The sequence below is a fragment of the Branchiostoma floridae genome, chromosome 19, assembly GCF_000003815.2.
Source record: "Branchiostoma floridae strain S238N-H82 chromosome 19, Bfl_VNyyK, whole genome shotgun sequence".
Lineage (NCBI taxonomy): Eukaryota > Metazoa > Chordata > Leptocardii > Amphioxiformes > Branchiostomatidae > Branchiostoma > Branchiostoma floridae.
The window spans coordinates 4,712,852-4,729,488 of NC_049997.1; the positions used below are offsets into that span (position 1 = coordinate 4,712,852).

A 16,637-nucleotide genomic window follows, 5' to 3' on the forward strand; every position below is an offset into this window, starting at 1 on the left:
ATTGTATAGTTAGCAAGGACACAATGGCAAAAGTTTTTTTGGGGTTTTTAAATGCCCCTTTTGTATCATCAGGAACTGCATTCCCCCCCCCCCCCCATTTTCTACCTAGCAGATTTGATACTGTCAAAACAACGTTAAAAACGACGGTCAATTTTCTTACTTGACATAATAATCACACCTATCAAAAGTAATAACACACGGGGATACTATATCAGTTCAAATACTTTTATTGGATCAAACAACAATATGCAAATTGGTTTTGATTTTGACGTAAAAACCATACCCTAAGTTAAGTTAAGTTACACATAACATATCAAATGCGTCATGAATTATGACGACCAAAAAGCTTTGGCGTTTTACAAGAGTAAAACACACCTTGACTTAAAGTTGCATATTAGCCATGACCTAGCGCCTTAAGACAAAATACAATAGTGTAAAGCACAACGGCTTCTTAACGCACTATGAGGTTTTCTAAAGCCCTAAGTGTAAAATACCAAATTTAAGATATCTATCGACATTCATTGCCAGTATTAAATGATGGTATGAATAGAAAGTATTAGTTGGCATTTTAAGCTATAAAAGATATTGCTTTTTTGTCGCGATTGCTAGAAGTTTTACGTTGTTTAACCGTTTGATTCGCCATAAATTACCAGTGTACGTAAAAACGGACTTATTTTGAATATGGCGCAATACTATAACTTAGACACTACTAATCTCGTTCCCATCTGACGTCATCTTCTCGTTCCTTGGTTCTCCTTAGTTAACGTTATCACCGGATCCCTCGGGATCGATAAATTCGCGGTTGGCCGCCATCTTGTCCGCAATCCATGGCAGGAATGACTGTTGGTGTAAAAAGGAAAAACTCGTAAGTCCAATGCTGTCTTCCAGAATCTAAAGGTTACGAGTTCGAATCCCTAACAGGTCACAATCAATGCTTTGCCATTGTAAATGACAGTTGGACAATACCAAATTCCGCACTCAACTCAGGTGAAAAATTGTATTTAAACTCGGTTTCAGACGGAACGTGAAGAGGGGGCCGCTTTTGGCTGTTTGAAGAAAGACACGTGCCAAGCCCGTTAAAGAACCTACTACAATTTTCAATATGAGTAGGGGGGCCTCTCAGTGAGTGTGTCACGGAGTCATGATTTTCTAGTTCGGTCTAACACTTTTATTTTTTACTTTAATAGGATTCACTGCAAAACAAGGCTCATTGAGCCACTCAAGCGTTTTGGGTTACATTACTGTATTGCTAAAAAAGATGTCTGTTCACCCTTTACTTAAACAGTTTCAGATTGTACTCCATGGGGAAGCAAGTCCATGGATCATACGTAATGTACTAAGCGTGTTAAAAGACGATGTCCATTAACCAGCTTTGTACAACGAAACATACATTTCTCAACTACAAAACAAGTTTTTCTTTGCCATTTTATCAACATTATACATGTATAGGTGGGGTGATACATATATACATTGATACACTACAGGAATAGCTATATATAAGTGTATGAGATTAAGCCAAGTGGACAGAAGAAGTCTCTTAAATCAAGATGGCTGCTCACCTGTACGCGCGCATAGACTCCTGGGAAGTTCTCGCTGGCGCATCCGTAGCCCCATGACGTAATGCCGACCAGAGACCAGCGCCCCTGGCTATTCTGACAAACCAACGGACCCCCTGAGTCACCCTGCAAGATAACAAGCAAAATAAACATTTAGTATGTGGAAACAACTGTTGTTCACTGGTTGTTTTGATTTCGTGAAATTTCAGAAATGATCACTAATTAGATATGCATATTTATGTAGCAAGTCAATAAGCACAATAAGTTTTTTTCTTGTTTTTGTCCTTTCCCGTACACATTTCTCTAAGAGAAAAACAGCCTTGGAATCGAAAAAGACCGACAGAGTAGCTCCGAACAATTTATCTGCTTGGAGATACGCAATATTTCACAAAAATCTAGGTATCAATTAATATTCTTTCGTCCATTCTAAGTGGCCGTTTAGACATACAATATTTAACCTCATTAGAATTTCAATGTTTTCGAAACAGATGGAAAGACTGTAAGAAAAGACTTCAAACAAATAGATGGAAGAAAAGTGTATCTACGAGGACAGTGCAGAAGGGAATTGTGACAGTTAAAATTTGCCATTACAATTGATAGACTTAACTCGACGTATTCAAATGAGGAAGACTAAGGTGGCTACCATACGTATCTTTCCTTTCACGTTTAAGGAGATGAAGAAAAAAAAGAAGGAGTTCTAACCTGACAAGCATCGATTCCACCGGCCAGATAGCCTGCACACAACATCTTGTCCGTTAGTGCGCCTGCGTAAGATGTAGGACCGTTGCACACGCCGTTGTCGATGAGGGGTACGCGGGCCTCCTGTAGAACATCTGCCATGCGCCCCTCTGTACAAGAAAGAGACAAAATATGAATTTTTAGGAAAGCACACTTGGTTATGCATTACAACATTTGAGTTGTACGTCAAAAATTATGGTTGGTCACCAAACCTCTGAATAAACCACCGAGTGAGCGATCATTGCATACATGTCGTGGCAAACTATCGGGTTATATCAAAAAGTTTTTTTTTTCTGTTTTAGAACTCAGAATGAGAATACTGTATCCAAATGTTCATCTCCACGAGTCCTTGCTTTAAAAGTTAGTGTTTGCACAACTTGTCAACTAAAAAAGCGTGCACTTGCACCTCCCTATGCACCAAAAAGTATAAGAAGAATTGTAACATGTAAATTTTTCTTGCTGTTAAAATCGCATAATTACGTAACAGCCCGACAACAATTATACTATTTTCCCTGACATGTAATGTGTAGATATATGAAAGGGAATCATGACGTTACAATAACGCCTCGCTGCGGACTTAGAACGTCACTGCACTTCTCATTTACCATTTAGTACTGATGGTATAGAGGAAACCCTTTATGTCGTAGACTTACCGTCAGTGACTCCCCAGCCGGTGGTGAAACACAGGGAGTTGCCGTTGAACACTTCCTGTGCTTCCGGTAGACAGGCCGAGTTGATGTAGTCAGTAGGGTAGTCCACTGGTGGGATCTTGATTAGGGCAATGTCGTTGTTAATCCTGTGGATGATAGGAGTAAGAGTCATTTTACATTTGTCTAATCAAACAAATGTTCAAATGTTCAAAATCTCGGAATCTGTATTTCTACTTGGCAGAAACAGTAGAGAATGAGAGTTGGCAGTCTGTAAAGAAATGAATTTTCTACAGCGACCAGAGTTAAACAAAAAAAGGCACAGCGTGTAAAGTATTCTTAAAATGTACAAAATTACAGCCATGGCAAATATCCGCTGCAAGGTTATTTGGATATCAAACATATAGGGCACACGGCTGTAGGAATGTATGTTTCCGTCTCTTGCCTATACATCATGTATTTATATAAAGTTTTAAAGGATACTTAGTTTTAGTGTGTATAAGTCTTATTCATCAGATAGTCTTTAACTCGATGTACTAAGGCTTTGGTGGAAAAAAAACGTGCAATTCAGCCAATTGGCTGACAAATGTTTTTACTGAAGTTGTGTTGTGCAACAAATAAACCATTCATTCATTCATTCATTCATTCAGGAAAATGACATTACAAAGTGTGCACGTTATTGTTGACTCATGATGTTGAAGATAGCAAATTCACGTGACGTCATTAGGCTAATGCAGCTTTCTTGCGTTTCAGCGAATCATAACTGAAGCATTCTCAGACATCTTGATCTAGAGATCGCCTTGTATTATTTCAATGGTTTACAGCTAATAGAAGATAATACAGGAAGATTCCATGAAACGCGTGGCAACGAAATTTTGAAACGCAATGCGTTCTGGAGTTACCGCCCGCTAAAAAGCGTAGGACAGGATTGTAGCCAGCACCTGTCTTTCAGTCCTTTGAAGGAATTTTGCAGCTGGGGACTGAAAAAAGTTTCCCCCATTCCGTCCCCTGGGACAGACAAAAATTGATATGTAAAGATATAAATAAACTGAAACCCATGTGTTCTTCTTCACCAAAACAGATGCCATTGAACAGCTTAGTCTACAGCCAAAATTTGCACCTCAAAATGCAGGAAATAGTGTTTCAGAGGGTCTTGATTTAAAACCTTTCTGGGACCCAGACCCCCTAGAAATGACGCGCAACGTCACGCCATGCCTTCGGTGCTCGATAGGATTCCCATTCAAAATCAAGGGGACTGAAAATGATTTCAGGCTGGCTACAACCCTGGCGTAGGAGTATGGTCGCTAGCGAACGTCTAGCCTGGATGTAGTCCACATCTATCATGCAGAGCTATGTGGACTGTTGAAACATTCTGGCACCCGGGCTAGCACAGGTACGTTTCATTGACATGTTAAGTGACATGAGTGTGAAAGCCCCCTACATGGAAATATTCAAATAAGACTCACCTGTTAGGATCGTAGTCTTCCTTGACAAAGAACTGTAGGGGAGTGACCACGATGGAGCCTTGGTCTATCGGAGGGGTGCGCAGATTTTGTGCTCCGATCACCACGTGAAGGTCGGTCGGTCGCCAGCTACATTTTTTAAAACACCATTCTTGTTAGTTTTCACAATTCAAGACATTGAAGCCTGTACAGTGTTTGAAAAGTATTATCCCAACAGGCACTACAATCTCCGCTTGCATTAGAGAATATTCTAAAGATGATTTTTCTTGATCATAAATTGGGTTTTGCCATGTTAGGCTTAGCTTATATTTTGAAACCGGGCCCCGGCCGGGCAGCTTCAGCGAGCGAAAATATGATATAAAATACATCAAAATACACGAAATGTCAAAATAAGAAGCATGGGTAGGATTTGAGCATATATTTTTAGGTATACATTTTAATTTTTTTGTTTTTTAGAACAACCCGGGCCCCGCTTTGGAAATGTGTCCTAAGCCTAAGTTGTCTATTTATTTGCCTGGATGAAATATAATTCTGAACCTTTGCGCCAAATTTCAAGTTTCATATAAATTCAGGGTGAAGAAATCTACAAAATATTTATGCAAAAATAGTATTACAGAATGTTCTGTGTTAGCTAGCTTATGATATTTTTACGATGGACCAAAAATAATATTTTGATTGCGTACTTAAAACCGTGGAAGCAGTGAGCAGCCGACAGGACCCACTCCCTGTCAATCAAGGTGCCGCCGCAGAAAGGGATGGAACCAGAGCCTCGTTTCAGCTGCACCTGCCACGGCCACGCCCCCCGCTGTGCGTCCTGACCGTTGATGATGCGCTCGTTGCTTCTCTCTGATTGGCGGGTTCCGCATCCGCTTTCTATTTGTGGGTCAAAAGAAGCATTCCATTGGTCAGACCATGATCGGATCAAGAAAATTAACCAATGAGATGAATCATTCTTTTTTAAATGCTCCATTCCAGACAGCTGTACTAATTCAAAACATTCTCCTTCGCAGAAACAGCCAACGGCCTCCTGTCTGTACTCTGCTATCTCAACCGTCACCATCAGTTCCTGTTGGCGTCGCCACAAACCAGCTGACAGCCAATCAGAGAATAGGCCTTGAAGTTTTCAAAAGGATCTCGTATATATAAGGGTAAGTTCATGAATATCTATAAGCAGGGCGGTAAGGAACTGATGGTGACGGTTGAGAAAGCAGAGTACAGACAAGAGGCGGTTTGTGGGCGCCGTTGTCTCTGCGTAGGGGAATGATTCAAAAGGCATTTTTTTTAGTTCATTCACATTTAAATACATCTATTACTTTGCTGTCATTTTTTTGATAAGTACCAAATGCCAAGTCACATAACATGGACTTACGTGGCTCTGTAGAGCACGGCCCGGGTGTGCCACATGCTTCGATCTGAACGTCATTTCCGGTGCAGGTGATGTAAGATGGCGCTCCTTCCGGTACGTTGCAGGTGCGTGTACGTTGTCTGGTACCCTCACACTCAGCAGAACACTCACTCCACTCGGACCAAGCAGACCACGTGGCCTCTGTGGGAAAATGTGACATATCGTTGAATGTAAGTTCATATGTGACGGCAGTCAAGATTATGTTATGATTTTAAGACCTTATACTCGTACACAAAACCTGGGAAAGCTGACATTATTTCTTAAAGTTCTGTAGAAAGGTATCGAGCTAGATGAATCTTACCAAAGACTTGTTCATCGTTACAGTTAGACTCGTCCGCTTCGTCATGGCAGTCAGTGATTCCATCGCAAACCCAGCTCTGCGGCATTTTACTGGGCTTACGCTTGTCGGCGTCACATTCTGAAGAAAAGCAACAGAACATACGTAATTAGTAAGGTCAAATTTGCATGAGTTTATTTTGCTTAATCTTTAAACCTAGCCTGAGCAACTCATGACGTTTCTACGACCCTTTCACTGGTCAGGCCCCTAAAAGCTTTACTGACTCTGGTTCAGGAAGATGGAGGACATCCTGATCAAAATAAATACACCTGCACTAACATGTAACGCTAGTTCACCTTTATCCGTGGGGTGGCCTTTATCCATTGTCTTTAAAAACAGCACATTTAGGAGTATTAAGTCTGCTGATAGGGGTTTCAAATTTGCAATAATTCCAAATGTTCCGATTTGAAACCACCGTCCGTCGACTTCATATCCCTAAATACGTTTTTTCTTACAAACAACGAATATAGGTTACCCTCGGATAAAGATGAACCAGCGTTACATGTATGGATTAACAATGTTCATTCGTTAAATTATGCAAATTTGTGTAAATTTGATGCTTTGTTTACATCCAGCTTGTTTGTATTTATTGGTACAACAAAATATAACTCTAATGCTATTATGTTTTGCGTTGTTATAAACACGTATTAACTGTCGAATAGTATGTCTGTTTTAACATAAGCCTGTTAATTTCAATATTTTCAGTTTTGTTGCAAAAATGCTACACGGATGCTGAAAGACTTACGGAAACAGTTGTTTTCGTCACTTCCGTCGGCACAATCTCTGACGTCATCACAGAGCCAGCTCCAGTGGATACACTCACGTGACGAAGGGCAGGTGTATTGGGTGCACTCGGTCGGCGTATTTCCGTCTGAACGCATAATTAATATCAATTAATAATATAAAAGTATGAAACATAAAAATGCTGAAGAAAATGTCACATAGATAGGGAAATAGATTTAAGATAAGCATTTATAAAGCTTTGAAAATCACAAATTGCAACGAAACTTGATCAATACATGAAATGTTTCTTTTAGTTTTTTGTTACAATATTTTTACAGAAACTGATGATATAAATATGTGTTGAAATGATAATCATTATCCCTTCGTCAAGGCTACAGAATGTGAACAAGTAAGTCTACAAAGAAATACTCTTGAAATGTTCGTTTTGAAAATGAAAATATTTACCGGAAGCGTAAGTTGCAGTAAAGCCCTTTTCGTTGAGACTATAATCACTGGTGAAGACGACCAGCATGCCTAGCGTGTTTGTACCGGAAATGGGGTCAGCTGGGGCGGTATTTCCGGTGAGCCTGAAGATATGATAATAAAATTTATGCAGGTTAGATAAATGACAGTATGCGTAAAGAAAAATATAAATCCAATCATTGTTGATGTATCATTGTACTAAATGTACCATGTTCGTAACATATGCATATGCATGATTTATAAATACATAATTTCGTAAAACGAGAATAGAGCCATGGTATAAGATTATACATTAATTTGATATTTTAGTATCTACAATTCATAAAGCTTCTGTGTTTTAGAAATGATAATAAAGAAATCCCAAATACTCTAGATAGCTTTTAAAACAAACAAAAAGGAAACTAAACAAACGTAATACATGACTTTACGACCAAGCAGTAGTGCACACTTCACTACAAATTGTTTTGTCAATGAAAGAAAATAAACTGTATTGTATTTTCTACTCACTTTCCAATAAGAGGGTCGTTGATAGTCAGACCATCGTACACAGACACGTGGTCGTATCCGTTCTCTGTTTGTAAGTCCTGGAACTGCAGTGTGACCGGCCCGCCCCTAGGGGGCATGATTCGCCATTTGCAGTCAGCACTGTCGGGATAGTTGTTTGGGTAGTTTGGTGAGGCCAAGGTCCCGGATGTACCCGTCAAGTCGCCACCGCAGGCAACCGTATTTTTTTCTAAAAGGTAAATATTTCACAAACGTTAGGCTTATAGTCCCATTCTATGGTTCGTATAGTTCAACTAAGAGAATGGCTAAATGGATGAAAATTCTACTCCCCATAGACTTCTATGTTATACAATGTGTCTTTTTTTCGGCGCGTTCATAATAGAGCTACATGAAATGTCAGGAAAATTTTTCATTTTGAGGACATTTAGTCTATATAATGGAAAAAATTGCCAATGACCATAATCCATATGTTTATAGCTATTACAAAATACAATACGACTTAGCGCGCGGCTGCAAAACTTTACTAGCTAATTTATTTAGGTACAAACAAGCTTTCACCAATCTAACCTTTGAGATCAGTTCCGCTGGCTAAAAGGGAATTTCTCACCACTGAAAACACGCGTCCATGCAGCCGTTTTTGTTTTTGTTTTTTCTCGGATCTCTCGGAGTAATACATCAATGAAACCTTAAATGTAAGGTAAAAAAAGCGACGTTTACCCTTGTCATCTCCGACCCTGGCCCCTTGTGTGGGGGGCACCGTCGTCTGGCTGTTCTCCATTATCAACTGTCGCATCATCTCTTTCAAAGATTGTCTCAGTCTTCCTGCATCCGCCATATTTGTTACCATGGCAACGGCCAGCGCCATCGACAACACCACCGTCAGAAACCGCATATTCTGTAAAAAATGATTAAATTTAGTATCATTGAAAAATTTTCAGTTTCTTGGGAGATCTTAGCAAAGCAACTGTTGCGTGTAAAAATATTATTTGCATGTTTATGTCCGAAGGCTTAAAGAAACATAGTAGAAACATAGCGAACATAAATGTCACAATTAACAGTTACTGGCATATTTGTATTTGTAAAAATAAGACCACTCAAATATTAGTGTCGGTTATATCTGGTTGGTTTGACCGTATCGGAAGCGGAGAAGTTTGATAAGTCCGTCTTTTTAAATATAGTTTGTACATGGGCCCGGGCCCTATGATTTGAGGAAGAAACTGGCTTTCTGTTCGCCCATGCGTGTTCGAAAGTGAAGAAGGTCATGTTGAGCCTTATTTTTAAATTCCAGTTCATTTGTTGTAGTTTAGTGAACAATTTGAAACGAAAAACTTGCTTTCCCAATTTTTGCCTCAAAAGCTCGCAAACGTACAAGTTGCACAAGAAGACAAAAGCTAAGACAATTCTATTCTAGACAAGTCAAGTATACGTTGGTGACAGGTTCAACCGGTTTAACCGACGTGCTCCTCGAGTACTCGTTTTTGATTTGTTAGCAATACAATAGTCACTTTCACATGCTGTATTTCTGTATTTCTCTTTCAGATAACAATGTCCTCAAGTAAAGTGACATTTAACAAGTATCACCTTGGTATGAAATACACATAACTCGTGATCTTAGCCATTTTTCCAATCCGTGCCAGGTCGAGCAATTTTGGGAACGAAAGTATGATGCAAAAGCCCCCCAAAACCGTACATAAACTATTCCAGAGCATAAGTAGCGTATATTTGTCGATATAAACTATTTTTCTTACTTTCCGCAAAAAACAGACCGGGTCCCGGGTGGGACATGAGACCCCAACATTTAGAAAATTTCTTAGCCTCAGAGACTGTTCTAAATTTGCTTTGGTAAGATACAAGTTTCAAAATTTCAACTATTTCAAAGGTTATTAACATAACAACACAGGTAAATGTAATGTTTACAAAAATGTTTTCTCACAGCATTAAGGAAAAAATGTTACATTGCCAATACATTAAACCCCAAATAACAGAAACAAATCTTTTAAGAGTTTAATTGCGCAAAAAAAAATCAAAGAACTGAGAGGAAACCAAAACACTCACCTCTTGTTTCTTCCTTCAACACGCCTCGGGAAGAATTCGAATGAGGAATGAAGACAACTGAGCTTTTCTCTCTTTTATACCGTCATATTACACAATAGTTCCATGGCAACATAAATGCAGCTTTTCGTAACGTGAAGTCCATTGTCTATCACCTTTGAAGTAAGTACGTAAAATGCACTTTTGACACACCCTTATCATAGTTGAATAATTTCTTAATTGGAAACATTATAGTACGTCATTGTTATAAACTCATTGTTGATGGCGTCTTATTTTGGGCAGAATTCTGTCTTTGTTGTTGAAGTATTTAGACCAATGTTGTCTGTTTCGTTGATGGGTGTGTACAGAACGTTTTGGGTCAAAATGTAGCAACAAATTCTAGAGAATATGACCAATGCTTCTTCTATCTATGTTTTGATAGGGTGTATTTCTTCGTGTTGGCCCAAGCCTATGCATATGAGGCATTTGTTGTACTGGTAATAAGGGCCATGTTACGTAGGTGTTGTCCTTTGGGGACCCCAAAAAAATTATACCTGTGAAGAAACAAAGTGCCTTTATTAGGAAATCTATTATTAGTAAGTTTGAACCAATTTGGTAAAAAAGGAAGGGTGAAACAATTTCATTGAGTATATAGCTTAACACCATAGATTTTTTTTTTGTTATTTCACATATTTTGCTTTAATTTCAAGATTTACATTTGCAAGGCATACGGCATTGGTATCTGCATTTCAATCCTTTTCTTTTGCAATTTTCGGCATGTATAAACTCGTGTTTTCACGATGTTCATTCTCTTTTAAAACTTCATTTGAATGGCCAAAACTTGATGTAAAAAAATGCTACGAGACTATGCCCTTTCCTTCTTCTATCTATGGGGTGTATTTTCTTTAATTTCAGAATTTACATTTGCACTTTACGGCATTGGTATCCGTTTTCAGATATTTCTCGCAATTTTTAGCATGTGTATGTTCATGTTTTGAACGATTTTCAACTTAAAAACTTCATTCGAATGGCCCAAACTTGATGCATACGTAGATGCAAACCATATAATCGAATCAATGTGTCCCTAGATGAGATTCTTTATGTACTATATGTTTTGATTGTCTACAAACATTTTGTCTATAGCGACGTATTTTTAACACGACCACATGTCCATTTTATAACTTTGTGTTTAAATCTAAATGACTGGAAATACAGACAATGAAGATCTTTCATTCATTCTATTTCAGTCTGAGCAAGTCAATTGCTGTAAATTACTGATGATTGTGACGTAAGATATGTAATAATGGAGTGTCCTTGAAAATGTCCAGTCAGGCCACACCTTTCTAAGACAATTGCACAGTAAGTCTTGTTTTTTTTTGTTTTTGTTTATCGAGTATCTTCCTTTTACCAACGCCATTGCTGATTCAGTAAGATACTTTATGTACTATATGTTTTGATTACAAATCTTTTGTCTATAGCGACGTATTTTTATCACGACCATCTATGTCCACTTTATAACTTTGTGTTTAAATCTAAATGACTGGAAATACAGACAATGAATATCTATCATTCATTCTATTTCAGTCTGAGAAAGTATATATATGAGTTTCGCAATCTTCATGTGCAATATGTTTCAAGAATTTTAAAACAGTCTGTACCTCAGCAGTCCGACGCACACGATTGTTCATTTTAATATGTTTTACCTTGCGCCCTCTGGACGTCGTAAGTCCAGAAAAAGGGTCGACCTAGGTATTTTAATATTTCATCTTGTATTTGTGTGTCTAATTCTAAGGCTCAATAAAGATGATTCTGACCCCCATTGCTGCAAATTACTGATGATTAGCCCATTGTGATGTAAGATACTGAAAACAATGAGGTGTCCTTTAAAATGTCCAGTCAGGACACACCTTTTGAAGACAACTCCACCGTAAGTCTTGTTGTTTTTTGTTTATCCAGTATCTTTGTTTTTCGTAATTCCATGGCAACACAAATGCAGCTTTACGTAAAGTGAAGACTTTTTTTTTTGGCATCCGTCTGTCTCGGAAGACAATGGTAGGCGGACGGGTTTACGGCGACCCGTCTGCCTGGCCTGCACTTGGGTTTTTAAGGTGAAGGAGGGGTGTGCACGTCCTTCTTCTCCACCCTCTCGTCCACTGGCGCACTAGTCCTACAGGGGCAACTGTTTGCAACGTGTAAGACGGTCCCAGCAGATGCAGGTTTGTTGTTTGGAGTTTCCGTCTCCTAGGAGGACTTCCGACCAAGGATGCAAGGGGTTCCTCCTACCCCTGACTCATGTGTCATGGCGGGTGCGTCATGCCCGAACATGCCCCTATGGCCTAAAGTGAAGACTTAGTTCATTGTCTATCACCTCTAACGTAAGTGGTCATGAGCCATTGCTTTGAGTCATTCATTTATTCAATTTCAGGCTGAGACAGTCAATTGCCGTAAATTACTGATGATTACTCCATTGTGACGTAAGATATATATCAATTGAGTGTCCTTGAAATGTCCAGTCAGGCCACACCTTACTAAGACAATTGCACTGTAAGTCTTGTTTTTGTTTTTGTTTGTTTAATTATCCAGTATCTTCGTTTTACCAACGCCATTGCTAATTCAGTAAGGGTGCCAAAGATTCTTTTCTATTTGCTTTTGGACAGACGAGGACAATGTGGCACTGCACTCAAGTTTTTGCAACTACAGTAATATTAACAGTGCTACATACACGGTACAGACAGAAGGTAAAGGTAGTCTTTTACCTCCCCGACCAAAGCCAGGTACCCATTTGGAAAGGTCGTGTAAAGTGCCTTTCCTAAGGGCACAACGTCGGGGGCACGGCGGGGATCGAACTCAGGACCAAAGATTCTGAGTCGAACGCTCTACCAGTTACTCCACGCCGACGCCAAAAGGCCAAATATTGAAGTCGGTTCGTAGATTGTCCAGTATTGTTCAATCCATATCATTAATCGTACATTGTTTTTTTTTTAAATCGTCGAGAGTCTGGGATCATTCCTGTTCGCTGCTTTGATGTACCCCCGTCCCACGCCCCGCGCCGCAAAATAGTCTGCAGACGGTACGGACAGTTCTATTCAAACCCGTAGCCCTTGTCTCACAGATTGGTTTGTATTTTGAATATTCAATCAATATATAGAAACAGTACTAGTGCTACTGGGATTGAACATACGGTCCCGAACTTGAATGTGTCATTTACATCTATGACGCACCCAAAATGATTCGGCACCATGGCAATATGTACACTGCAAATCACCAGGCATAATTTAGACAAGGACCAGACAGTTATACTGTAATCCTAGCTGTGGAACAAACTTCTACTCTGGCCAGTGAGAACAAACCTAGACGTAAGTATAAGATTACAAAAATTGCTGACATTTTACAGACACAATATCGTCATAGTATAGCGCTGCATGCAACTTACTAGCATGGGCACAATTCTACCCAACTCTGTTATGTAATATGTCATCTAAAGCCTTTGACTTTCCGGTAATACTTTGTGGGTAAGGGGACCTTTAAACAAATAAAGTTTAATTTTCTGTAACGAAAGGTCACACAGGGCATGCAAATATAGGAAACAAAACATTAGACCTGTTTTTTTAATGTTAAATTTTAGGGTGTTAGATAAAATCATTTCATGCAAATTTTAAAACTTTAAGGTATGTCAGAAGAGTAAAATTTACGTGTTTGGCAGCAAAAGTCTGTTAGATTTCTGAAGCATCAAATGAACCTTCTCCAGGCGGTCGGTGGCAAACAGTCATGTAGCGGTTTCATTGTGGACAGACTGAGGTGTTTACATCTGTCAAAATTTCGCTAACATGTTTTGTGGTGAATGTGAACTATTGCCTTAAGTATAGTAATTTTTGGTATAGTATAGTACTAAAATAACGGCAGCTGTTTATTTCCCATTTCCACTAGGACGGCGCTTTCGCTGAGCTCTCTCTGTGACATAGAATTTGAAAGATCGCTCAACGAATTGTACAGGAAATAAACGAAAATTTTTACACTTTGCTGTTTCTAAGTTGGGTTACATGACACTCAATTTTAAAATTTGTTTTAAAGTTTGTTTCTTATCCTTTATGCCATAAGTTAAGGGTGTCTTTTGATCAAACAATATTATCATATAGCCAGGCGCCGCGGACCAATCGGAAGTCCCCGTTCCATGTTGGTTATGACGCCGTAACACATAGATTCCGCCCGGCCCAGACCGGTGTTTATCGCTCCTTCTGATTGGTCAGAATACATTGACACGGACACCGGTTTTATTCGGTGGTTATAGCATAGGCACAGACGTTATGACACCATATACACCTCGGGGTGGGTCATTAGCCCTTAATTCTACTGCGGACAGCAAACTGTAGCAGCCTTGCAGAAAGTCTTCTACGTCAGCGCCGCCATTTCCGTTTCCGGTTCCGTCATGGCTCTGGTGTTCCTCCGGACTGATCCGGTTTCCTGGGCGCAGGACCCGGATGTAGACAAACTGTTCCAGCCAGCACGGAGCAAACTGATAAATGACGTCAGTGACAGAGAGAAAGAAAACTGTTGTCCAGTACTTGTTTACGAGACCACAGTGTGAATTTAAAAAAAAAAAAACTCTTTCATGGATTTATTGTTACTTGTTGTCACCTCTGCGTTCCACGTCATATTGCATTTGGGTAAGTCTTACATTTTGTACATTCAAATATTTCATTAAAGACAACAAGAAAATACGCCAGGCTTACATCTGCTTGGATGTCATATCAGATCGCCGGGTAGACTAATTAATGCCCTACGAACGACAGCGCGCCGTAACACATTCCGGTAAGCTGTATTTAAAGACACCTGTCCGACTTTGTCATCATCGACCTTTGCTTCAAATTTGCTTTTGCGTTGAGCCTTTGGTCTAGCCTGACTAAACTCGTGCTCCTAGCGGCATGCCCTACAATTGCCGCCGCCCTAAGAGGAGGACATTGACCCCAGTCAGCGAGAGATTGTGTAAACACAGCTACTATAAATCATAAATTACGCCGGAACAAGCAAACGAGAAAAATCCGAATCTAACTTCTAAATTTTCGTACTCACGCTTTTTTGCCAACATAAGTGATCTTTACCCAGCACATGTACAATATTCGATGAATGCTATGTCTTATGATGTAAAGGAAAGTTTGTAAATTTATCCTTAATAAAAGAATAAACCCCACTCGTATGCAGCATAATGGACAATTACATCAATTCAGGGCAAAGTCGAGGTGCCAATTTATCATCCTGACCCGATTACAAGGACCAGGACCAATCAGATGGCTGCTAGCAGGTGCAAACTAAAGAAGCCCTACAAAGATGTCCTTTGTAATGTATTGACGGTATCTGACAGCCAGTAATAGATGGACAATATGTCTGAAATATTTCTCTCTGCCCCTCGCGTGCCACTAGTTTAGTGTTAATTAGTTACTCTGCATCTGAAAGAACCGACTTCATGGGCGTTGACCTCGCTAGAAATCTAGTTCATGTCATTCAGAGCTTACCCCCCCCCCGCAAGGTATATTCTTCCAAGTACAAAGGTCGAACAAACAAGTCTTCATAACAGAAGGGAAGACTGCTGCAATGGCGTGCACAAAGAGGGTAAGTGTATGTTCATGCCAAACACTATGGCGTTTTCTGCAGGTATTCTAGTTTCTACAGGCCGAGATTTGATTATCTTTATGCCGAAACGTTTGTTTCTAATAAAGGCTTGGGTAGGAGTGTGACGGCCGAAAACAAATGGTATTAACGGTCATGCCGTCCCGTTATGCGTCTACGTTCACGTAAGCCTACGAATAATCCCCATTCATATGCCTTGTCCTGTAATCAAGTTTGATATTCTGACGAGAGCAAGGGCATGTTAGTTGTGTGTTGGTCCCTATCCGGTAGTTTAGAGTTTGAGATGACGGGACTAAGGAGGTTAGAGTCCGAATATAACTGACTAGAGCTACAATGAGCACCCTGACTTTCTGGTAATCGTACCATCGGGACGTCGCCACGATATTCACGGTGCCTTGGTGCTGGTGTCCCGCTTAGTTCACTGGTGCAAGCCGGGGAAATTTAACGGTGATAAGGCAAGCTGCAAAGACAGACTAACAAAAACATAAATTATTATTGAGACCCCTTCTGCTATCGTCGATCGAGTTGCGCTCTCTCATTGCAACCTAAAAACATATGTGTGTAACCTTTGATTTCACATTGGGCATTTTATACAAATTCTGTAGGTGCGACTGAAAAGACAGCACAACACACAAAGCGCATAAGTATTGTATAATAACCAAGTCTGGCCTTTCAGTCAATAACTTGAACTAAACATGACTGCTGATCTATGACCCCCTGAAACTTCGACTTTGATCTACGATAAAGCATTCTAACGCTCAGTTGTGTATATATTGTTATTTTGTTATTATTGTTTATTTTCTCTGATTTCTTTGTTCATTTCATTTTGTTTTTAGTATGTAGCACACGACAGTAAAGCACTGAGCCCGCCTACATTGTTTCAAAACAACAGAAATAAATGAATAAGCAAAAATATCGTTTTTTCTTCAACACAATTCTTTCAATTTATTGGATGATCTTTGAAATCTGATGTCGCAAGGTTGCAAGGATGCCTTAAGGCCCCCTCTCACTTGACGTGCGGCACGCTTGCGGCATTGCTGCGTTCGGAAGATGCTCCACGAATTTCAGAGATAAAGAACGAATTTTCTTACTTGTTGTATATTTCAGCGTCATTAATGATAAACT

The 16,637-nt window shown here is 39.6% G+C and overlaps 2 protein-coding genes across 2 annotated transcripts in view; one reads left to right on the forward strand and one right to left on the reverse strand.

The window, feature by feature from the left end:
* Positions 1–211: 211 nt before the first annotated feature.
* LOC118407219 (atrial natriuretic peptide-converting enzyme-like) lies at positions 212–9,976 on the reverse strand. The gene is made up of 13 exons (XM_035807652.1): positions 9,912–9,976; positions 8,574–8,751; positions 7,860–8,085; positions 7,335–7,456; positions 6,892–7,017; positions 6,111–6,227; positions 5,774–5,950; positions 5,088–5,277; positions 4,408–4,533; positions 2,948–3,090; positions 2,259–2,404; positions 1,560–1,682; positions 212–840 (listed from the first exon to the last, which is right to left on the reverse strand). The coding sequence occupies exons 2-13, from the start codon at positions 8,746–8,748 to the stop codon at positions 757–759; spliced, it is 1,755 nt and encodes a 584-aa protein (XP_035663545.1). The 5' UTR covers positions 8,749–8,751; positions 9,912–9,976; the 3' UTR covers positions 212–756.
* Positions 9,977–14,313: 4,337 nt separating this feature from the next.
* LOC118407095 (sialin-like) overlaps positions 14,314–16,637 on the forward strand; it is an 11,490-nt gene continuing 9,166 nt past the window's right edge. The window contains exon 1 of the mRNA XM_035807515.1: positions 14,314–14,412. Coding sequence (XP_035663408.1) covers positions 14,314–14,412 — 99 coding nt within the window. The remainder of the gene's footprint in view (positions 14,413–16,637) is intronic.